This window comes from Antennarius striatus, chromosome 18 (assembly GCF_040054535.1).
Source record: "Antennarius striatus isolate MH-2024 chromosome 18, ASM4005453v1, whole genome shotgun sequence".
NCBI lineage: Eukaryota > Metazoa > Chordata > Actinopteri > Lophiiformes > Antennariidae > Antennarius > Antennarius striatus.
The window spans coordinates 18,826,416-18,849,454 of NC_090793.1; the positions used below are offsets into that span (position 1 = coordinate 18,826,416).

At 41.7% G+C, this 23,039-nt stretch overlaps 2 protein-coding genes across 2 annotated transcripts; both read right to left on the reverse strand.

Annotated features, from left to right (window-relative positions):
• Window positions 1-591: 591 nt before the first annotated feature.
• Window positions 592-10,042, reverse strand: ncstn (nicastrin). Its single transcript, XM_068340520.1, has 17 exons — window positions 9,940-10,042; window positions 8,476-8,577; window positions 7,933-8,056; window positions 7,419-7,540; window positions 6,383-6,528; window positions 5,462-5,606; window positions 5,151-5,263; window positions 4,682-4,834; window positions 4,459-4,563; window positions 3,910-3,987; window positions 3,524-3,693; window positions 3,345-3,447; window positions 3,086-3,184; window positions 2,847-2,934; window positions 2,524-2,687; window positions 2,155-2,367; window positions 592-1,806 (listed from the first exon to the last, which is right to left on the reverse strand). The coding sequence occupies exons 1-17, from the start codon at window positions 9,995-9,997 to the stop codon at window positions 1,684-1,686; spliced, it is 2,106 nt and encodes a 701-aa protein (XP_068196621.1). The 5' UTR covers window positions 9,998-10,042; the 3' UTR covers window positions 592-1,683.
• A 351-nt stretch (window positions 10,043-10,393) lies between these two features.
• Window positions 10,394-22,636, reverse strand: copa (COPI coat complex subunit alpha). Its single transcript, XM_068340584.1, has 30 exons — window positions 22,448-22,636; window positions 21,981-22,094; window positions 21,816-21,889; window positions 21,154-21,234; window positions 20,943-21,019; window positions 20,560-20,669; window positions 18,962-19,071; window positions 18,773-18,872; window positions 18,393-18,611; window positions 18,082-18,232; window positions 17,896-17,962; window positions 17,723-17,798; window positions 17,435-17,517; window positions 16,701-16,926; window positions 16,248-16,386; window positions 15,929-16,091; window positions 15,652-15,798; window positions 15,363-15,552; window positions 15,187-15,282; window positions 14,815-14,903; window positions 14,495-14,618; window positions 14,305-14,394; window positions 14,102-14,205; window positions 13,820-13,966; window positions 13,531-13,671; window positions 13,257-13,439; window positions 12,128-12,238; window positions 11,855-12,016; window positions 10,941-11,135; window positions 10,394-10,776 (listed from the first exon to the last, which is right to left on the reverse strand). Exons 1-30 carry the CDS (start codon window positions 22,485-22,487, stop codon window positions 10,717-10,719), a joined length of 3,669 nt encoding a protein of 1,222 aa, XP_068196685.1. The 5' UTR covers window positions 22,488-22,636; the 3' UTR covers window positions 10,394-10,716.
• Window positions 22,637-23,039: the final 403 nt, after the last annotated feature.

Genomic DNA, 23,039 nt, shown 5'->3' on the forward strand with positions numbered 1-23,039 from the left:
GTTTCATGATTGTCAAAGTGATAACCGTCCTGAAACTATACCAAGTTTCCCATCCATGTGAGCGAGAGCGTGCATAGTTGTCTGTTTACGTGTGGCTCCCCAGGACACTGGTGTTGCCACCGGAGTAAACCCTGCCTCATGCCCCCAGCCAGCTGGGATAGGCTCCAACAGCCCACAACCCACAAAAGTGGATGAAGCGGGTGTCTGACGATGAATGAAAAATTGAAATGTCCTGAAAAACATCACAATGGAACTCAGCAGAAACTGTACCTCCACCAAAACCCACCTGTTTAACAGAGATGAACCAAAACTCAATGACATCCATTCCCACCCAGGACCCATCATCCCACTGTGTTTCATGGATATCCACTCAGAATTTTCTAAAGTAATGCTGCTGAAAACCTAAAAAAGAACTAAACACCGATGAAAACATGATCATATTAACATGTTTTAAATTAACTATATTGCTACTCCAGGGCATCTTTTTTATACTGATATATTTGTAAAACCCCACAGTAGATGGGATCCAGTGTCCTTTACGCCAACATCTCAATCATTCAACTAAAAAAAACAAAAACGCAAAGAAAAAACTGGAAAAGAAGCGATGTTTATTTCTTCATCAAGGCATCACACTTGGTCATTTGATTCCAGCCGACACGCGAACATCCATCAGCGAAAATAAAACCACTAAAAGTGTATCGTCCCACTTTTCAAAAAGTTATCATTAAAAATGGGGAAAAAAAGAAAAGTGCAGAGCCGGAGTACCAGCAGGTCATCGGCGTCAGCTGGTCCACACGAAGGATCTGTCTTCATGTCGGACTCGTCGGGAACAAACCTTCGTCTCCACACAAACGTCGCGACGTGTCGTGAGATCGACGTGGGTCTGCTGTACAACAACGAATGCGTGAAACACGTCGACCGGGACCAAACGATAACGATTAGAACTGTCGACGCCCCAGGACCGGAAACTCATCGTACTTCTCCACACACTTCCAATCATGAATTTAAATGTTATTTGTTCATTGACTCCAAAAGTGGTTTATAATCAGAACTAATCGATAAGTTAACTACAATGACAGAACAGCTACAGTATTGCACATAACATGGCAACAGGCACACACACACACACACACACACACTCAAACATACACAGCTCATCAGGTACTGAATCACACATTCAATTGCTCAAAGACATTTTCTTATTCTCTCTCTCTCACACACACGTGCACACACACACACACACACACCCCAAATGAAGATGTTGTTTAGTGCCTATCCCATGACACAGTAAACAAAACATTCTTTTTTTTTTTTTACATTAAAAATGAAAAAAAAAAAAAAAAGCTCAAATAAAACAAATATAAACATCTTTTTGTCACTGCCAGGGTCTGCTGGTGCCTGACCAGAGTTTCTTGTGACCCCCCCATGAGTCCAGATCCATCCAGGCCAGTTCCGGTCTGGTGCAGTCCTCATGTAGCACCTCACCTGAGTGAGTCCATTTACATGGAGTCGTCATCGTCTTCGTCGTCGTCTGGGAAAAAAACAACAACAAAAAAAAACCTTTGCCGCTGTCTTGCGTGTACCTGCAACAGCCTGTCCGGATGGGGTTGGGATAGAAGTAGTCGTCGTAGTAGTTTTAGCAGTAGTAGTGGTCGTGGGCCTGCGTTGTCTCCGCCCAGATCATCAGTAGGTGGCGTTGGCCGGCTCCCTACCTGAGCTGAAGAGCATGTCGGCCTTGGAGCTGATGATGTATATCAGCGCCAGCGACGTTAAGAGAACGCCGACACCGACACCCAGAGTCAGCATCTGGAGAAAAATAACAGCAACGCTTTAAATTTTTATCCACTGCTCTTAACAGTTGTGTCTGTTTGCATCTGATGGATTTATGTGATCGTGTTTGCTTATTTTTGGTTCCACAGCCACTGAATAGATGTGGTTTGTAAGCAGTAAAGTGCGAGTGTGCGAATCAACTTTATAAGTAAAATTAGAATAATAAAAAAGCTGGAAAGTTCACCGAATCTGTTGCGAAGATTGACTCCATGTCCAAGAAATAACATTTATTAGAGGATAATATACTAATATTAAGAAGATATGAGAAAGATGTGGCTTTGAATGTAGAATTTCTATCCAATCTGAGGAGTGGGGGGTTTGTACCTCCAGGTCATGACTGGCCACCAGGAATATCCGTCCTTTAATGTCCTTCCACCGGGACTCGGTCCATGTGGAGAAGTCTCTGGAGGTGTAGTCTTGCTGCTCGAAGGCTGGCGACAGCGCTTTGGAGAGGCGGACCGTGGAGCGGACGCAGAAACCTTCCCGCTCTGTGCTGTTGGGAGGCGCTGCTCCTTGAACCCACATGTAATAGTACATCTGTGGGAGGAGAACGTTTCCTTTATTTTATCCTTACATCCTTAGAACATGAATCAAGACTCCTGCTGATGTTACCGTCCTTTAAAGCGGGTCACATTTGAGTTTTAGAGGTGATTTTCATAAAGTTAATTTATAGTCAACCTCTGAAAGTCTTACATGTTTTTTGTCTTTGTCGTCCTCGTCTTCTCTCTGGTTCTGGCAGTTCTCCTGCGTGATGTTGGTGGCGCTTCCGGTCAGGTTAGCCAGCAGGTACTGGACCAGAAGAGTCGGCTCGCTGGACTGCTGAGACACACCGATGTAGAAGTTTGTGGGCCTATTAGCTGCCAGACAGACGACAGAACAAAGGGTTAAAGGTCACGTCCGGTCACCCGTAGACCTCCTGCTGGTTTGGGGATCAACAGAGCAGAGATACCAACTACTCTTCTACTCAGATCAGGAAAGAATGAATTCAAGTAGAACGAATCTTAAGCTCATTTTACCGAGGTGGCTTGCGAGGTCGGAGGGGATTAACTGTTGGAACCAGGAGTTATTCGACCGAACAAGGAATCCATAGAGCATTTTGGTCACCTGAGTGGATGAAAACATTACAACACAGACTGTCAAAAAAAAAACATTCAGCAGAAACGACAACAGAACAGATTCCACTGGTATCTTGAGTTACTCCTGGATGTGGGAACAATGAACGTGTACATGAGATGAGTCGTTCTTTAACACTCACCATCTGACTGTCTGCGTTGATGCTGCTCAGCTGGGTTTCCGCTCCTCCTGCCTGTACGTACAGAGCCCGAGCCACCATGGTGGCCACTTCCGTCAGAGCCTGAAAGACGCGTGAGGGGGGAAAAAAGCTTCATGATGTGTTTAGAACTAACGGTGTAAGACATTTAAAAGAAATGAAAAGCAAGTTTAAGTCGAGTTCAAACTCAACAAAGACTGAAGAAACAACAACATGGAGTTGAATATTAGATAAGAATCATTACCTTTGCAGTCTCTGTGGTAAACTCCATCTGCTCATCTGATGTCATGTTGGGGGGGTAGGATATATTCAGGTATTCTGCATTATCATACATACTCTCATAGAACCTGACGCAGAACAGAAGGATGAGTTGAAACAAATAAAGGACATAAAGGAAATCGCAGTGGAGAAACCCTGAATCACCTGTTGGTGAACACGGACTGATGGTCCTGAAGGACGACGCCGGGGATTTGTTGAGCTCGCAAGAAACGCTGGAAAGACGAGGGAGGAAGTGGCTGAGAGACGTTGGGCTCCTCCACCGAGATGCTCAGACCTCCTGCAGCCAGCTGCAGGTTTTCAACGAGCTTCCTCACCTGAAAACACACACACGCACACACACTTGGTCTCTCAATTCCAAACATTAAAAGGTTTTAGACAGTACTAATAAACCAGAGTATGACGAGAGTAGACGGTCTCTAGTGATGCCTGTTTAAAATCTATTTTTACGCACTCCTGCAGGGATCACTGTCCTTGTTATTGTGTTTGTGTAACCATGTGGTGTGAGACAGGAAGCTCTTCAGGACACCGACCTCATCATTGATACTGCTGTTCCTCCGAGACACAGGGTCAGAGTGAAGCCACACCTTGGATTCAGAGCGAAGTCCCACCTGTGGTGAACAGAATCAAAGTTAATCCACTACACACACAGAAATGTCGATTTTCAGGTCAGATATTAATTTAAAAAGTCAGATTTTTTAACATTTTATGACCTTGGAAGAGGTTGTACCGACATGTTTTGTCACTACTGGGTTTTCTATTACTACTTATTAGTGGACACGTCCAGTAAAGTTGTTTGTAATAGTAGTAATGTTATAATTACATTACACACACAAACACATATTCTGTATTCCTGAGCAAAACATTGAAACTATGTCATTCTGGAACCAAATGCTGGCTGTATGAGTTCCTTAAGTACTCTTTATTATAAAAACATTTTTGTTTTTCTATTTTAAAATAAATCTCACTGAAATTCAGTTATAGCATTACTACTTTGATTGAAAACCTCGCCGTGTCCCCTTAGAATCGAGCCGTGCTGAACATCCGGTAAACCAGCTCCTACGTGAGGCTCCACAGCTCACCTGTCCGATCTCCAGCACCGAGTGGATGTTGTCCAGATCCACAGCAAACTGTTTGTTCTGCATGTCGTACACCATCCTGGAACTGCCGATGTAGTCAAAGGTTTCCTTGAGTCAAAATCAAAACACACACAGAAAAAAATTAGGACTAGGGCTGATGATGCAATAGGAAATCTGGCAAGTTGATGAGTGCGATGATGAGTGCGACGGCATGGAAGCTACCGACCCCCTGAAAGAAGGTGTAGAGGATGGTGCGGTTGGGATGAGCCTCCTGCGTCGCGTTTCGCAGAGCGTGAGCGGCTGCCAGTAATGTGATGAACCCCGAGACGCCGCTCTCCGCTCCTGGAGCGATGTCAAAGAAAAAAGACCGGCTGTCCAACTGAAAAAACAAAAAAAGGTGTGCAGTTCGTTATCACATTTAGAATAATTTCAAATGGAAAACTGTTGTATTACCGGAGCTGGAAAAACATCTTTTGCTTTTATCTGTGCCTTATATGTGATGTCATGGCCTACATTCCTATATCACAAAACTAATTTGGACTTGGAGAAATCACTGCAGGATCCTTTTGAAAAACCGTGTTCACAAACTCGTGTGGGCAGGCTGACAACAAACAAATGTAATGTAGTGAAATATGACCACAGGACTATTTTAATGACTTCTAATAAGTAGAAAGAAACCCTTTTCTGCGACTCACCCTGGCTGCTGCTATGACCACACTCTCCCCATCCTTGTGGCCCTTGGCTGTGTTGTTGAGGGTCCTGGTGGAGGCCCAAACATTATAGTCCTCCAGTGGGTCACAAACAATTTCTAAAGGGAGACACGAAAAAAAGACTTTAGCCATACAGATAAAATTTAACTTTCTACAACAATAGATTTTCTCTCCTATATTTAGAAAATAAGGGAGGAAATTGGAGAAAGAAAATCACCATATCCACTTTTGCTCATATCGAAGCACCAAAAAAAATCACAAGTAAAAATGAAAGGTTCCTCATGTTGTATGAACACCTGGGTTGAGGCTGAAGTTGATGCCGTTCCTCCTCATGCAGGTGGCCGTGTCGGTGACGGCGGACATGTGGGAGTACAGCTGCATGGCACAGAGCGGGTACTGAGGGGCGCTGCCATTCACGCCACGGTTATGGTCCAAGTAACACTGCAAACACACACACACACACACACACACACACACACACACACACACACGTGTATACATTAAATATCATTTGGGGTTTTCTTCACAGGGACAGAGACATTCAAGCATTTTAAGAAATCTTAGATTGGTTCAACCCCTCAAACACGTTAGAACTCGTACAGCTGGTGTCAGGGTCTGGAACTCTGGCTCGGGGGGGGGGCATGCTGGCAGCTGTGGGCACAGTAATGTTCTACCCACATACATCTGGGACAAAATACATCACTTTAAAGCATTGGGGATCAAAATGGAAACAGTTCAGTGAAAAAGTCGTTTCCTTCTTCATCCAAGCCTCCTAATCTTGACTTCTAAAAGTCAGATTTCCTTTAGCAGGAATGTAACCTCTGGACTGAGTCATGAAGATGTTTCAGTAAACATATGGAACTGCACGGAGTCTTGCACAACATCATAAGACAATGATTTAAAACTTATGTGATACGATCTCTGTTTCTGTCACACACAATGCTGGGTCTATTAAACGGTCTTAACATTATGTGCCACAACACGCTGGTTTGAGAAAGAAAATGATCTGAAGTGCTGATAAAGAACTTAATGGTGCCATTCCTCATCTCAAGCACGACCGAGACAAACTGAGATCAGATTACATTAAAAGTGGAGTAATAATTTAAATAGTAATCCATTCCCCAGAGACAACTGGAGCCAATCAGACAACTACAGTGTGTGGATCACTTAAAATATCGGCTATTGCTGCAAACGTCTAGGACTTTCTGTCAAATTACCTGCCGTATGACTTGGGTGTCGTTGTCATCTTTCAGAGAGAAGATGGGGAAATCAAACGCTTCATAGGACAGACCGTTTCCCAAAGGGTTCCACACAGTCGCTTGACAATGGGCAAAGGCTGGACCGTATTCCTCTGTGTACACACCTGAGAGTAACAGATCAATACCGATGAAACACAGTCATAATAAGAATATGAACAGACATCTGAAGAAGCCAGAGAACATTTTCATATGCAGTGCAACTGTCGACACAACTTCTACGTTAAATGAGAAGTCAGGAGATTGTTCTCTAGCAACAGATACGAACGTGTCTGGGCTGAATGGAAAGAAGACAAGAGAAATAAAAGCTTTAGGAAACATTCGGTTCTAAGATAAGAAGTCAGAAACAAGCCTGTCCAAACGACACCCAAATCACAGACCTCAAAAATACGATGATTACAGGAAAGTCTTATGAATCTTACGTCAACGCTCTTTTGTGTTCGTGTCAGTTCTGATGGCTTTGGCTTCAGTTTAAAACTCTAAATTAACATAGAGTTTTAAAACTTAATTTACAGTTTAAAAACTCTACATTAATACATTTTGATAGGGAGTTCCGTCTCACGCCCCCGGGTGGATTCCTTTCTTTAATAACTGTGTAAGAAACTAAAAAATTTAGACTAAATCTATTGGGGAAAAACAGGACATCTCAGAAACTACATAAATATAAACCTTGACCCATTCAATCAGTAAAATAAAACCTAGAATGGCTTTAGTCTTTACAAATTTAATTACATCCATCAAGATTTAAGCTAATAAAACATGATGAATTTGTCGGTTTTTTTAAAAACTTGCATTGTGAACTTTTACATTGTGCTTATACGTGAGAACTTATTCAGTAAACATGACAACTGATACAACTGACATGAACAACGCAGAAACACTTCACAACATGTGAAACCTGAGGAGCAATGCCCTCTGCTCATCATAAAACAGCAATTAATTACTGTAACCAGTGTAATACACAGGAACAGGTCGTGGCAGGAGAGCCCCCGCCTACCTGTGTTCTCGTTGGGGCAGGTTGTGTGTGGAGAGAAGCCCTCGGGTGGGTTTGAGTTTGGCGCCACAACGGCAACACCAGCCACCCTGCTGGAGCCGTTCTTCAACTTCAGCATGACGGATCTGGCAGCAGACAGACGGTACGGGTCAGAGGTGATGATATAAATACAGGTTGAAGTGTGATTGTACTCTCATTTCCTTACAGTATATATTTGGCACACAGCTTACTGTTCTGTATATTTCTGTTAATGATTTTTTATTACTGATTACAGTACATGTTGCCACCATGTCCTGATGTGACCTTCCCCTCCCTGCTTCCAGAAAAGCACTGCTTTATCATTTAGTATAAATAACCACATGCTAAGGACTCATATTACATTACAGTATGCTCACTATATGTGCATTTGACTTAAAAGGTAAAAGAAAAATATTTTGGGATAGGGAAGAGGAAAAAACCCCTAATGTGTGATCACATGACACAGCTTCCATGCGATCCTCCCTCCCGTTAGGTATACCTGGTAAAGAGCGGGAACTCCAGGATAACCAGATATGGAGGATTGGGACCAGAGCTCAGCACCCAGTCAAGGTTTTCCTCAGACTCAAGGACATGGAGCACACCCACATTCCCTGACAGAGTGGCTGAAATCCAAAAAAGGGAAATTATTTATCAGTGCCTGTGACATAAGCAGTCCTTCAAGTTTCTCTACCAATGTGTGTGCATTGGGAGGTTATACTGCGACATTTTAATGCAACAAAGACAACATTATTCCTGCTGGGCCTTTCGCAGTTTATAGAACATTCTGGCAACTTCTGAAAAATCTGATATTCATCACAGAAAATGGTTTATTGGAACTTTTAAACTTTTACCTTTGAGGAAAATTCACCTCTAACCTTCAAAGTCACATGACTAACTTGTTGGTTTCCAAAACAGAACTACCAAGTATAATTTCAGAGACACAATTTACCAGAAGAAGCAAGTAAAAGACACTCAGAGGCCATTAAGAGACACAGCCAGAATTTTAGATGTGCTAACTGAATTACTTTATTGGTTTACTCACACTGGCAGCCAATCTGATGTGTTGCATTGAGCAGTCGCACACATGGGACAGTGTAATTGAGATGCACATAAATCTTCTTTTCCACTGAATTACAGCTGACACCTGCAAGAGGAAAAACACTTGAATGCACAAGGACAACTGGGGGACATTACATTGTGTCCACATGAGTTATTCCGCTAGGGAGAGATTTACATTTCATGGATTGTCAGGTGATCTGTGACTCGACAACTCGACCGTAGTTGTAATGATTTGAAAGTGAATTCATGAGGAAAAAAAACTAAAATGAATATCTTTATTATTCAAAATGTCAATATATATATAATGTTATTGTACATTATGTTAATGATGGTGGTAATACACCAATCCTACTTGGTGATCCGTGAGTCTTTCTTGTAATACGTCCCTAATTTTCTTTTGTTCAAATTTTGTATACTGTAGTATATTTTACTAAGTGTACAGTGCAAAACCACAGTCATACATAAACAGTCACACATACACAAACACATTTATTTGGACAACTTTATATGAATAGCTTTAGTTAACAAAGATACATTTGTTCCATTGACAGTGCCTGTCACAAGTGATGGGATCTTGCAAAGCTGTACCTTGACTAACTTCCCCATACACTGACACTTGCACATGATCAGATGATATTCTATCTTTTCTGAAGAAGAAATATCAGGACACTATTTCAAAATGGAACTATAGTTGTTTTGTACACCCTGATGCTAGTCTGTTGTAATTTTTTATTCCGTTATAACGTTCGTGTAACTGATAATGAGTGAATTTCTTCAATAAAAACCCAACTTTCGCAGGTGTTGCTCATCCATTCCTTATCATAACGTATAACCGGTTAATAGAAAAATGGAAAAACAGTTCTACAAAGTGTTGTTTTGATGGATAATCTGTCACGTATGTCAACATTAATGGCAGTTCCCAGACATGTAAGCGGTTAGAAGAAGCACAACACTTTGACGGTGGCAGACACACTGGTTTGTGTGCCGTGTTACCACTGCCCCACACCGGGACAACAAAACGCTTGAATCAAAGTTAACGAGGTGTTCTTTCCCCCAAAGCCTGGAGCTCAGCAGCGGGGGGGGATCACGAGCAGTCACGCTGATCCCCACACGTTTCCGTCACGAAGCCTGACCCACTGAGATTCGAAGTTGTCCGAAATACTTCATTAAGATCATACAGGAAGAATTCTTAATTTATGGTTTATGGAATTGGTCTCTATTAAAGCTGTCACTGTGGACTTCGCTTTAAGATTTTAAATAAACAGCCGGCCATGTAAATGTAACGTATATCAGGGCAGCTTTTGCTAATGCTAGCTAGCCGACGTAATGTTTCCGCTAACTGCGGGCACAAAGAAGCCCACCCTGCTAATCCCCTAAAACAGAAACACACTCTGCTTATTAACAATTTCACATATATACGAATTTAACACATTTAAACTACACTTACCGATGAAAAACCAACAAACTATTAAATTAGCAAACCACTTGTTCGACAGTAAATCCATCTTCCTGGTTTGGAATGCAGGAAACAGTGAGTGTTCACTGACAAAACGTCCGGGTTCGATTATTTGGTTCCGGTCTGCTTGAAAGGGAGTGAGCGGTCAAAAACGGCAGTTCACAATAAACGCAAAGGGAATAAAGACTTTTTTTTCAGCACAACTAAACAAAAAAATCTCCAAGTCAGCTCAATACACGAAGACATAGTAAATGCCGTTTTCCTCAAAGTCTTCCTGGTTTTAATTGCAAATCCAGTCACTGTCAACTTTATACCCACTTGAACTGACATAACTCAGATATGTAGCATCCCTAAAATCACATTTTCTTGACGCCATCTGTCAATATTATTGTCCACAAAGCCATGTCCACATACCACATCAAATAACACACAAACACACTGCAGCTCAGCTGATAAACAGACTTTTATTATGCTTTCAGATCCACAGAGAACCAACGCTCACTTTCAGTGTTTCACTTCACACAAGTCGGAAATCAGACAGTTATGTTTACATCTCTAGTTATGTCACAGAGCAGACAAGAGGCAAAAGAACTAACAAGAACAGTACATTTTGCTGGAAAGGTAAAGCATTCAAAAAGATCAATTAAAAGCAGTCAAGAAGGTTCTACATCACTGAACTTCTGATGTGAATAATTGTATTATATCTCATGAATAAAGGCGTCTGAACATATTGCAGATTGCTCTTCTCTTTCTCTTCGACCCTTCATCCTAACGGAACTGAAGTGGGCTCACACGCAGACCGATCACATCCTTCCCAATCTCAGTCACCTGGAAAATAAGGTGACATTTAATGTAAAAGGTTACAAGGCAGAAACAATGAGTACAGTGAAGAATAGGTAATCTTTTTCTCCATTTTATTTAGAATACGGTCGTTAAAATTGACTGACAGTCTTAAACGGAATTCTGTATCACCATCCTGAGTCCTGACCCACCTGTGTGACCCTGCAGGTTTGGCCTTTGTAAGTGGGGCAGTAGCAGGCCCCAGACAGAGGGCACTTCTCAACAGGACGCCCACGGTAGAGAGGGACGTAGGAAGCAGCACACAGGTCAAATGGATTGTGAGGATCGTAGTTCAACTGGTGGGCGTCTGTCGGGGTCTTCTCACAGGCGGCCAAAATCTTGCGGGTCTGAAAAGATATAAAGAATTTTAATCAGTAGGTCTCAACTGACTCAGACAGCTCTTGCATGGCATCATCATCAGGACAACTGTGCATCATGTTTTTTGTTAACAACCATTCCGGTTATTTTTTTCTCATTTAATGCCAACATCTAATTCATAAAAAATGATTTGATCCTAATAAATCCTTCTTAGGTAACAGTGGTTACATTTCAAGTGATTATTGTAAACTTATAAGTGATTGTGTTTTCCCCAAGGAATTTTTTTGAAATCTACTGAAAGGCTCAAGGAGTTTTTCCATTTCAAATGGATAAAAGAAGCACTATAGAGCAGATCAAAAGGGCTCTGTACTGAAGTATTGTTGCAACTAACAATTTGCTGCTAATGACTGTAATCTCTTGCAGATGTTGACTCTCGTAGTACAGCAACACAAGGATGGGAAACTCCAAGGTTGACAACATTTATTACGTAAACAGAGAAGCAACAAGTTGTGGAAGTGAGCTAATTTGTTAGCTCAGAGCTCCAGTTACCAGTTGTATGCTGTTCGCTCCCTCTATATGCAACTATTAGTTGCATGGTACGGTCAAATATGCATAAAATTAAACAGGTTTGAGCTCGTGAATAGGAATGGAAAAGACAGAAATCAGACCTTGTAAGTGTCCGTTTTAGACCAAAAACTGCTTTAACAAAAATTTCATGACATGAAGCAATACAAGTTGCACAACCAACCTGCTGTGCCACGTTTGGATTGGGCCCCAGCTCAAGCAAACGTCGCGCAAAACCAGCTGCAGTTTTGAAGTTACGCAGTTTAAAGAAGAGGTTTAGAGCTGTGCGCAACACCAACACCATGTGGACTGGCTGGAGATTACAGTGGGTGAAATAAGCAGCCATCTGTAAAGAAAAAACATTTGGTTTAGAATGAAAGTGAAATCTGAAGAACAACCGCATAGTACACACATTTTTGGCAGTAACATCAGTTATCAACAAACCACAGAGGTTTACCTCACACAGCCTCTTCTGCTCTTCCAATGTTTCTTTGGGCAACTTCTTCCTTTCTGTTTCCATGGTTAAACCCACTATGTACTCTCTGCAAATTGTGATCAGCTGCTGGGCCTGAAACACACACAATGAAGAGTTTACGTCGAACACTGTTATGCATTTTCAAATATTTTGAGATGTCCATCTGCCTGATGATTTATCCGTCAGTCAGATGCACGTAACAGGAATGTCAACAGGAAAATAGTTTTTCAGCTGAACTATTAATATTGAACCAAATGTGGGGAGTTCAGGGGGGGGGCATGCCTACTTGAAGCTGAGAGCTTTCCAGCAATTTACAACTGATTTAGAGTGAAATTACTGATAATAAACAAAATACATAGACTTAAAATTATCTAGAAAATTAAAAAAAAAATTAAAAAATATTTTCAGTCAGTTTTTCTTTGATGCTTCACTTATTCTCGTCAGAAATCTTCTGAGAAGACAACATCTCTCTTCAGGTCCAGAACTGTTTTCTAGCTGTAGGTTCTATGCATGTTGACACAGGATTTACAGTTCACACTTGGTTCTTCTAGTTTGACATCTTCCTCTTCTTTGCAGCAACTTCTACCTATCTCTGCACAACCTTCCTTTTTTGATTCTTTCAGGTGTGCTTGCTGTGAATTTGCAAATGCTGTGAGCATTGTCACTGGTCTAAATTGTTTTATATTCATCCAATCGCCAATCCATTAACGATTAAGTTATTTTATTTTCTGTTGTTAGCAAAAAATGCATTGCAAAATTGAGTTGGCACAAAGTAGTTTTTTAAGACAAGATTAATAATAAGTTGCCTAATACCCCTCTAAAAATTGTGAGTGTGAGAGCGCCTGGTTGTTGTTGGCGCTTCACCTGTAGTCAACGGAGATAAGCTCCAGTAAGACCCGCAAGACGGACTTTAGATGAGACGATTACAATCGTTTCATCTTCAAAAAGATGAATCCATTAAGATCAGTGGAAATCTGCTGATCAGCAGAAAATTACCATCTATGACAGAAGCAACCTGTAGCCACACATGGGTTTGTGGGGTGGTTTGAAAAAATATCCGCTATGTTCAAAGTTTAACATGACTGCAAAGCACAGCTGGTTTGGAACTAACCTCTGCAATCTCCTGTTTGTTATCAACCACAAGCAGAGGCACAGACAGGAGGATGGATCTGAAACGCTCGACAGCATCCTCAAACCGTCCCGCTGTGGTCAGCTGGTAGCACTGCTGCAGGCGGGAGATGAGGTCGGAAAGACGCAGGCCCACAGCAGGCAGTCCTTGCTTCGCCCCACAATCCTAAAAACAAAAATAATTGTACGTTTCCATGTAGGAGATACAGATAAAAGTTCAGTGTTCATTTTTATTTAAGCATCTCCATCAGCTGTACCTTCCAGTTTCTCTGGGGATTTCCACGCAGGCAGGGCAGAGAGGGCAGCCCGAGGTAACAGGTGCGGCCCCTGGAGAGCGTCTGCATAAACAGCGACTTGTAAGGGCCAAAGTTCACGACTCCGACCTGGTCGTGGAGCAACTGTGATTAAAAAAAAAAGAGAAGTTCAAGATGTGAAATGGACATTTCTCAGGAAAATTTTGAAAATTAAAAATAAAGAATGAATAACATGACAAACAACCACAAACACATGCAACAGCAGGGGATTAAAATCCCATTTTTCACTCACTCTCATAGCAGTTTCGAATGAGCCAGCCAGGATGTGATCGACTGGAAGCTGGGAGTTGTTGCACCACATCTGTGTGGGACTTATGCCCTTGGTTGGTGGGACGAAGAATCCGTCTTCTGCTCCTCCACCTCCTCCAGCTGGTAGGTCCTGGAGGTGGAAGGGCAACGATGCCAAAAATGTAAGACCAAAAGAAGACTTGGAAGAAAACTTATGAACACAAAGGGCTTTGCAGTGATGGAAATTTTAAAAACTCTGCTGTAATAATGGCAAATCGCTTCTCACCAGTTCAGGTGGAAGATCGAGGTCTTCCTCCACATCCCAGCCTCCTCCCTCTTCTTTGCCCACTCCATCATCTCCTAATCCTTCTTGTGCATCCATGAATCCATCTGAAAGACAGGAAGATGACAAGTTGACATGGATTATTCCCATACTGCAGTATTGATGATTTGCCCCAGACAGATTATTGAGAAGTGGAGCTCATTCACCTTCATCCAGCTGGAGCTCGGCATCGTCTCCCCAGCCCTCGCCTCCTGAAGCATCCATGTCCAGTTCGGCAGCCATCTGACCTGCTTTCCCTACAGCACAAAAATACAGTTTTCCCTCATGTTGTTTCATTTGTGGACATTTCATTCATATGTAATGTGAATCTGTCATGTGTCAAGACTGATGTCTTACCCTTCGCTGCGATGGCTCCCTCGAAGAAACCCTTTGAGACGGTGAGCAGAGGCCAGTTGGTGTCCAGAGGGTTGATGGGTGGGGGAGGCTGCAGCAGCTGTGCGTTGGGATCGACTTCTGGCACCTGAAAAGACAAACAGTTTAGATAAATTAGGCATTTAAACGCTGATGTCAGTCGTTTCAAATCTCAAACATGTGGTGAACCAGGAATGCAAAACTCTTTAAATGTGCCACAGTGGAATTCTTTTTTGAGTGAATGTGAGGCTGTGTGTGACAGTAAACAATGTATGACAAGACAGGAAATATTTTTCTCCACACACCGTCTCCTTTTCTGGGTCAAACGTTTCTTTGAGTGCCTCGGCTTCCTCGTCCAGCCCATGAGTGGCTGCAGTCAGGTAAGCAAGAGACTCTGGGAACAAGCAAACAACACATGACATAAGTTGGATTCTTGTTAACATTAAACCCATTAATACGGTGATATTTAGTATGAAAATTATATGTTGGAAATCAAAAAGATGAATTGGAATAATTTTAAGCAGGATTTATACATTATGGCTGCAAATAAAAGTAGTCAAATTTTAACAGGATTACTCTGAGCAAGCGAGTAACTGTTAAACTGATTATTTATGTTAACAAATTAACTGAGGAACAAATTTAACAACAAAAGAAGACTAAAAAACACTTGTACTCACTCTGCCCACAGCTCTTCAGGATGCGGACCCTCTCACTGACATCCCCCAGGTAGAGAGCGGCCTGGTAGTGTCCACTCATGTCCTTCCTGTATTCAGCTACGCACAAACATGACATTGTTGACATGCAAGCAAACCTTCCATCAAATAATCTCATGGTCAACTCTTCAGATTCTCACCGATCTTCATCATCTTGTGCAGCTTTGCGAGGTTGCCAGTGATGAGGTAGAGGAAGGTGAGCTTGTCAAAGTTCTTTGTTCTCTGGTAGCACATTTCTACCACTTGGTGGTGACCCTGCAGCAGGGCTGCTTCACCCAGACGCTCCCAGCAACTGCGCTCATCCAGGGCCTTGGCCGCCTCCAGAGCTACCTGGAAGTGTGGAGGAAAAGAAATGTTTTAAGCGCCAGACAGCAGGGAGAAAATCAACAATGATGATGTCAGTATCATCAGCATGCATCAACAACTCACCTCAATGTTCCCGCACTCCAGGGCCAGACTAAAGCGGGTCTTCTCATCTTTGACAAAGTGCAGAGCGACCTCAGGGTAGCCCTTTTTCTGTAAATAAGCAATAATGGACTGGCCCACCAGTTTGGCATTTCGCACCATGTGGAGGACCTGGAGAGAAGAAGGGAAATGTCAAAACCAGGGTCCAAGAACTGACTACTAGAATACGTAGTTAGAAGTTAAGTTTGGGAATAGTTTAGCTTCATTTTTATATCCTACACTGTTATAACCATATACAGACCTCATCATATTTGCGGTTGACCAAGGCCAGTTTAAAGCGGTACTCTGTGGGGTCAATAGTAAGGACACGTGGTCTGCAGTCCCTGTCCAGGCAGTAAACACTGTTTCCTCTGACACGCGTCACATAGATGGGCAGATCCAAGGTCCTGATGATGCCATGGTCACTAGAGAGAAACAGTGACAGTAGAATGTTAGAAATTTTTGAAAAATATTCCATCTCCAGGTGAGAGGTGTGCTGTTCTTAGCCATTAAACCTTACATCACCTGCCTGATGTCAGACAGCCGTGTGTAATAACACCATCTTTGAACGCAGCACATACCCAGAGGTGAGGGCGTATTTAATGTGATTGGAAGTGGTGTAGATGAAGACTCCGCTCTCATCCCAGGCTCCGCTCTTCACCCTGATGTTCTCGTGGATGTTACACAGGCTCTCCAGCTTACGGTTGCAGATCATGATGGCTGAAGAATTAAAATAAACACAAAACACATCACAAGACATCAAAGTCAGGCCAACTGAGAAAAGTGGGATTTGTAATCTCGTTTGAAAAAATACAGCAGCCTCGCTGCTGAATTCAAATTCACTTAGCTGCACTACAGTCTGTCATAAAGTGCTTAACAGAGCTGTAACCTGCATTCACAAATCAATCTGTCACTTACGTCTGTCTCCTGGATACTACAGGGCTCGTGTCTCAGTGCAAACCAGTTTAGAGGACAGAAGATGATAAAGAGAAAAGGACTCAGTGATAGTGCAGCTGATGTTCTTATTCACTCACCATGTTTTGCCAGCAGAGCCACGTGACTGGTGTCGGCACTCCACACCACGTACTTGACCTTGGCGATCTTGACGGTAGCCAGAGAGCGCTTCTGCTGCACATCGAACAGCGTGACGCCGTCGGCGTCACGTAGCAGCAGCGAACCAGTCCCGGCGTAGAAGATTTCCTCGCAGCTCGGCACCTGAACTTTCTTCACAATTTCATTCTTCAGGTTTTTAATCAGGAGCTAGAAATAGGGACCAACATGTTAGTAGAGAACCTGGAAAAATTGCCTCATCTGAATCTTGAAAGATTTATTTCAGAAAAAAACTTAACAACTAAATGTCAACTTTAAACTTAAAAGAAACAAACATCTGTACTAATAATGTGCCAGCCTTCAAAATATTATATTAATATAAAAAAAAAGAAGGTTTTTCTTGCAAATTCAAATTTCTCATGACATTTTAATTACAAATTAAGATTACAGTATTTGAAAATATAGTCTAGTAAATAAATGAAATTACTCAGTAATCACCTTTCTAATTTTCTACTTTCAGACAGTTACACTGATCAGACCTCGAAGTCTGCATTTCAAGTATAATTCACTTATAAACAGTCAAATAGACCTAAACTATTGTGTTCACCACAATGAGTAATATCAAACTGTGTTGTAACTCCACGTTTCCAAAGTTTATTCCCAGCTTTTCAAGATGGAATCACTGAAAATTTTCAATTCCTACAATTTTCAAACTTACAGAGTGCATCCGGTCCAGGACAGCAAATCTGTTTCTGGCCACCCAGACGGCCGTTAGACCAGAAGACCTCTTCCCTTCTGGAGCTGAGAAAGAGAGAGATGCCATGTAGTCAAAGTTAATTTACATATCTACATTGATAAGTTTTCTAGTGTAACATTAAAAGCAATGATATGATAGAACGACGTGATATTTAACTACACAATCACTCTTAAATGATACGACATGAAAAGCAAGTAATAGCCAAGAAAAGTGAGTTTTTGAGAGAATTCTGGTGGGGTGTTTGTTTACCATCAGGGTTCTGAGAGTCACTCTCTTTGGGAATCGAGTACAGGTCATAGGTGCTGTTTTCCAGGTTGGTTGCTCTCTGCCGGAGATCAAGAGCATTACATAAAACATATTGCTTATCAAAAAAAGGTGAACTCAACAGTGAAGTCCTAACTGGCTTCATTTGAGGTACTTACAGTGCAGAGAAGCACAGCATTCTCAGCAGGATTGTACGACATACTGAATACTGGGAACTTTGACCCACTACAAAAAAAAACCCAAAAAACCTATTACATTAACATGTTGTACTCATTGGTGTCCAAATATTTTAAGACAGTGAGGTTTCATTGCACCGTCTGCTAAAACCAGTCCAGCTGACACACCTGCGTAGCTGCATGACAGCAGTGTCCTTGCTGCTGTTGAAGTCCAGCTGACGGAGGAAGCGGTCTTTGACGTAATACAGCATGTTTCCATGCACGGCGTACGCTGGACGCTCGCGCTCCAGTTTGAACACGATCATGCCGCTGTCATGGCCTGAAGCAAATGAAAGCCAACATTACATATACAGTACATCGCCACGTAAATTAAAGCTGAGTTCCCTCTAAACTTATTAACTGAATATTTTTCACAATTAAAATTGATTCTCTTCCACTTTTTGAATGTCTACGGATGCAGACTGGAGCGCGCCACCTACCAGCAGCAAACAGGTTGAGGTTGGGGTGAGCTCCCAGCACCCAGAAGCGATCGTGGTCCCGACGGAAAGTCTGCACCCCCGTCCTTTTGGACATGTCCCACACTCGGATGCTCTTGTCCTCAGAGTTGGACAGAATGAGCTCCTGGCGTGGGTGGAAGACGGCACAGGACACGTTGTTGTAGTGACCGCGGCACGTATCGAGCTCCCACGCCTTGGACTCTGAATACCGGGAGGAGACCAGACATTATGACACAATGGGTGGAAAAGTGTGAAAAACAAACTTTGTGTAAAACATCACTTCAGATTATTTTTATATTTGACCTTGACATTTACTTTTCTAATGCAGGTAAATATAAAGCAGTGACCTGTGAGTCATTTACCGTTCATTCTCCAGATTTTGACCTGCCTGTCGTCAGCTCCAGACACAATGAGAGGCATACTGGGGTGGAAAGCAGCCCAGTTGACCCCCCGGTCATGACCCTGGACAAAAGTTCACAAAGGCATGTTAACACAATCCCACTCTGAATAGGGAAAAAAAATAAATCATACATTTGAAGCTCTTTTCTCACCTCGAGGACATGCTTCACAACAGCATCCGAGGCACCAAACAGATCAACACCAGAAATGCCTCGCACCTCCGTTTCCACGGCGCCTGGTGAAAGGTTCTTCTTCCTCAGACCTGGGAACCAAAATCCAGGACATCGCATGCAAGGAAGGAGCCACAATCATGTTACACAGGGCACAACAACAGTACAAGGGAGGGAGAAAAGCATGTAAAACCCGACACAGATGATCTAAATATCATAGACGCAGATATATAGCAGAAGGAAATCATAATAAGGAGGGAGAAATGTTGGACTCCTGATCACCCACGCAGGTTCAAAACACACCAACACAAATTCTGCTCTCTCGTCCCAATTCTACTTGAGTCTGGAGGCAATTGTGGCCGATAAGGATACTGATGATTAATGGTTAATGAATCACTCAGAAGAAAATCACAGGTATTCATGATTTGATGAGACAGAAGTAAAAAACACCAAGACTACCACCCAGACTCAAATAAAATGTAAAAAGATTTGAGAAAACAAAGTTTGTATTTGTGATTTGTTCCCATTAAAAACTGCGGTAAACAGACAGTTCAACACTGTGAATAGATGGGGCAAAGAAATGGCACTAGGAACCCATGTGCAGGTGTGGATGTTTCCAGGGGGAGCATGGAATAAGGAGGACATAGGGAGTGTGTGGACATGGTTGATGGGGTGGGTGGTGGTTGGCGTTGGATGTCAGGTAGATGAGAAGTTCTATGGGAGTGGTTTAGGGGCTCATGCGTGTTTCTTCACACATGCAGTTAATGGAATCTGATGCCTGGCAGTTTGGGTTAGGAATGCAGTGAGAACATGGTGACTTCAGCAACAAGAAATATGAACTCTGTCCTGTATTTCTTGTGACAGTTTCAGTCAGTCGTGCACGTCATGCCAGGGGGAGTTCAAACACATTCAGAAATTAGTTACAATTGAGTTTACATTTGTAAATGGTACACTTTCAAACTGGTTAGTAGTGATGGCTCCATTCATAAATACAGTACAATGTAAAAGTAGCATGGACTTACGGATAACATCACATTTTGAGAATAAAATTTAAATTCAAGCATTGAAATGTCTACGTCCTGCTATGAAGGCTTGCTATCAAATGTGAAAGAAGAAATGATCCCAAGGACAGGAAAGACAGTTACAGAGAGCATACCCACTTGTTAGAACATGACAGTAGATGTGAGCCCTTTAAGTCAGTAAGAAATACAAAGAAAAAACAAGTTCATGCAGAAATGCAGAAACCCTTCTCCTATTTCATATGTGTCATTTAATTCCTTCACTCTGATCTGCATTCAGAAAACTTAATGCAGTTTTTTGATTAAAAAATACCAAAATATCAATTTGTTTTCTTGATATTTCCATCCACACAGCATCTGCCTTCCCCAATAGGAGCAGTGTTTCTGCATAAAGCCCACAGAGATTTGTCCTGTACATCCAGGAGAGGTAGAAGAGGTGCTGCAGGACTTCATATTGATCCTGCTCCTGCTTCTGCCTCACCCATCGTACCCCTCTGCTCTCCCACCCCCTCCTCAACACCAGTCCACCGTCCTCTTGTCCACCATTCCCCAGGCCCTCACCGGAAATATCCCACACTCGCACAGTCTGGTCAAGACTGGCAGATACCACCAAGTCCTCCGATGGGTGGAACTGGGCACACATCACATAATGGTTATGGCCAGTCAGCACACTGTAGATGAAGACGAAAGGCACATTTTTAGAATATGTAGTTCAGAGGCTGTCATACAATCTTTCTTCAGGCTGATAAAGAATGGAAAGAAAAAATTTAATTTTAAAAATCAAAGATAATTCTCAAAGTATTCGTTGAGGTCATGTTACATCATTTAATATCAATCTAGCTAGATATAAAGTGTAAGTAAAAGCCATGGTCTTCCATCTTTGTTCAAATTTTAAAAGTTTCGAAATTGTGTGTATATATTTCACAAATTTTAGTGAGCCACACCAGACGCAGGTCCTGGATTGCCAGTTCCAGATACGAATAGTCTGATCATCCGAAGCACTGAGAATCCAGGGGTACTCCTACAAAATAAAAAAAATAATGCACTCATTCAAGATTAAACTTTTCTGTACAGAAGATAGCAAACCAACCCGAGTTCTTAAAATCTGCAATGAAATAGGAATAAGATTTATTTTAAAATGGTACAACAGCTTACATGGTGGAAGAAGGTGGTTCTAATGTAGTCGAGGTGTCCAAGAAGGGTGAAGAGGCAGCGCCTCAGCTTATAGTTCCAAACCTGATTAAAAAGAAGACTTAGCAGATTCATATCCACACACTGTTTTGTAATAACTGGAATCAAATATTTTGAAACACAACAGCAAAATGTAACAAACCAATAAATATTCAAGATCAATGGGCAACTGTAATTATACATCAAAACAATTGACACAATTGTTCATAAAAATCAGATTACAATTTGATTTCTGAGACATGTACATGCGTGACACAAGTAACAACACTCCATTACATTTTGGTGTTATGGATTTTTTTTCTTTTCTTTTATGACTATCAAAACAAATACTTTGCATCCAAAGGAGATTTTCATGTTCCAGACATGATATTATGAAGGTGAAATGACAATGGGATTATTGATTTTAGAATCAATTACATAATGGGGAAACTCAGCTATGTTGGCACACATTCGTGCTTTGTGCTATGCTTTTGATTTAAGTCATAAAAACACATGATTGTCACCATGGCGTCACATCTGGCATTTAACGTATATATTTAAACAAAAACAACTGAAAGATGTACATAAACTTTGGTTCTGAACAACTATGCAAAAATGCATCCTATCAGCTAAAACTACGTAAGCACCTTGATCTTGTAATCATCTCCTCCAGATACGAAGAGAGGCTGCTGTTTGTGGAAATCGATTCCTCTAACGGGGCCTGTGGATGAATGTACAACCGATTTAGCACATGATCGTCAGGAGCACACTGGTGTACAGTATAGTGATAACACACCACCACAATGCCTTACCATCATGCTCGTCAAATTTGTCAATCAGAGTGCACATCCGGTAGTCCCACAACTGGATGACACCGTTGTGCAAACTTGCAAGAACCCATGGCCTCTTGGGATGGAAACTGAGACCTGAAATATGACAGTTAATCGATTATTTCACAACCGATCAACATAATCCGATAGAATTGACGAAATGTGATCAGCATTTATTACGTCAACCAGGAACTCCAAACTAGACGTCAAATCTATACGTGCTGCTAACAGCTCTAGCTGGATTGAAACGTAAAGGCAGGTGTCAAATCAACGCCACTACAGTACGAAACGAAACATTAAACTCAAATTTATGTGTTTAATGAATGACCATGTTAAAAGAGACAACTGATTAATTCGCAGACTTAATGATAAATTCGTCGAACCATAGCACATAAGCTAAGGTTAGCTAAAATTTGCCGCTTTGCTAACTGCGGCAGATTTATTCTCACCTTTCACACGGGCCGACTTCGTTTCAAATTTTGTTAACATCGTTGCTTCCTAGTAATAGAAGTAATAACGGTGTGTTAAAGTAAAAGTCCACAAGCACAGTAGAAAGTCCTCGAACTCTAAATAGGTAAACTTATATCGATTGACCACCGTCGCCCATTTAGCTGCTCTTCTTTTCCTGACACGTAGCTCGTTTTGTCTTCCGGTTTTTGACAATAAAGTTGTGCAGACAAAATTTGACGCAGAAAGCTCCACGGAAGCGGAAGCTAGTGTGTGCGTGTGTAAAAAATATTTTTTTATTGCCATAAAAAAATCAATCGAATTTAATTATGACTGTTTTATAGTGTTATTACCTCAGCATGATGAGCACACGCTGTTTTATGCTTTAATGTTTTATGTCAGTTTTTGTCTTATAAAAGTTTTGTTTCAGTTCTGCATCTTAGAGCTGAAATGGATATTGCATTTTAGAGCTTAAAAATAAAACTCAACAGTATATATCAAGGCAGTAAATGTTCTCAGATGATCATCATATTTGAATATGAAATTTTTTTTAAACCTAGCCAGTTTTGTAATTAATATATCATGCACCATGTA

Excerpts from the sequence above, each read along its gene's own strand:
- copa (XM_068340584.1), bottom strand. The coding sequence starts at position 22,487 with ATGTTAACAAAATTTGAAACGAAGTCGGCCCGTGTGAAAG. Across the intron at positions 21,235-21,815 it reads GAGATGATTACAAGATCAAG|GTTTGGAACTATAAGCTGAG; the intron begins GTGCTTACGTAG and ends CTTTTTAATCAG. Across the intron at positions 15,283-15,362 it reads GCACAAGATGATGAAGATCG|CTGAATACAGGAAGGACATG; the intron begins GTGAGAATCTGA and ends GTTTGTGCGTAG.
- ncstn (XM_068340520.1), bottom strand. The coding sequence starts at position 9,997 with ATGGATTTACTGTCGAACAAGTGGTTTGCTAATTTAATAGTTTGTTGG. Across the intron at positions 7,541-7,932 it reads GAGTTCCCGCTCTTTACCAG|ATCCGTCATGCTGAAGTTGA; the intron begins GTATACCTAACG and ends GTCTGCTGCCAG. Across the intron at positions 2,368-2,523 it reads ACGACAAAGACAAAAAACAT|ATGTACTATTACATGTGGGT; the intron begins GTAAGACTTTCA and ends CTCCTCCCACAG.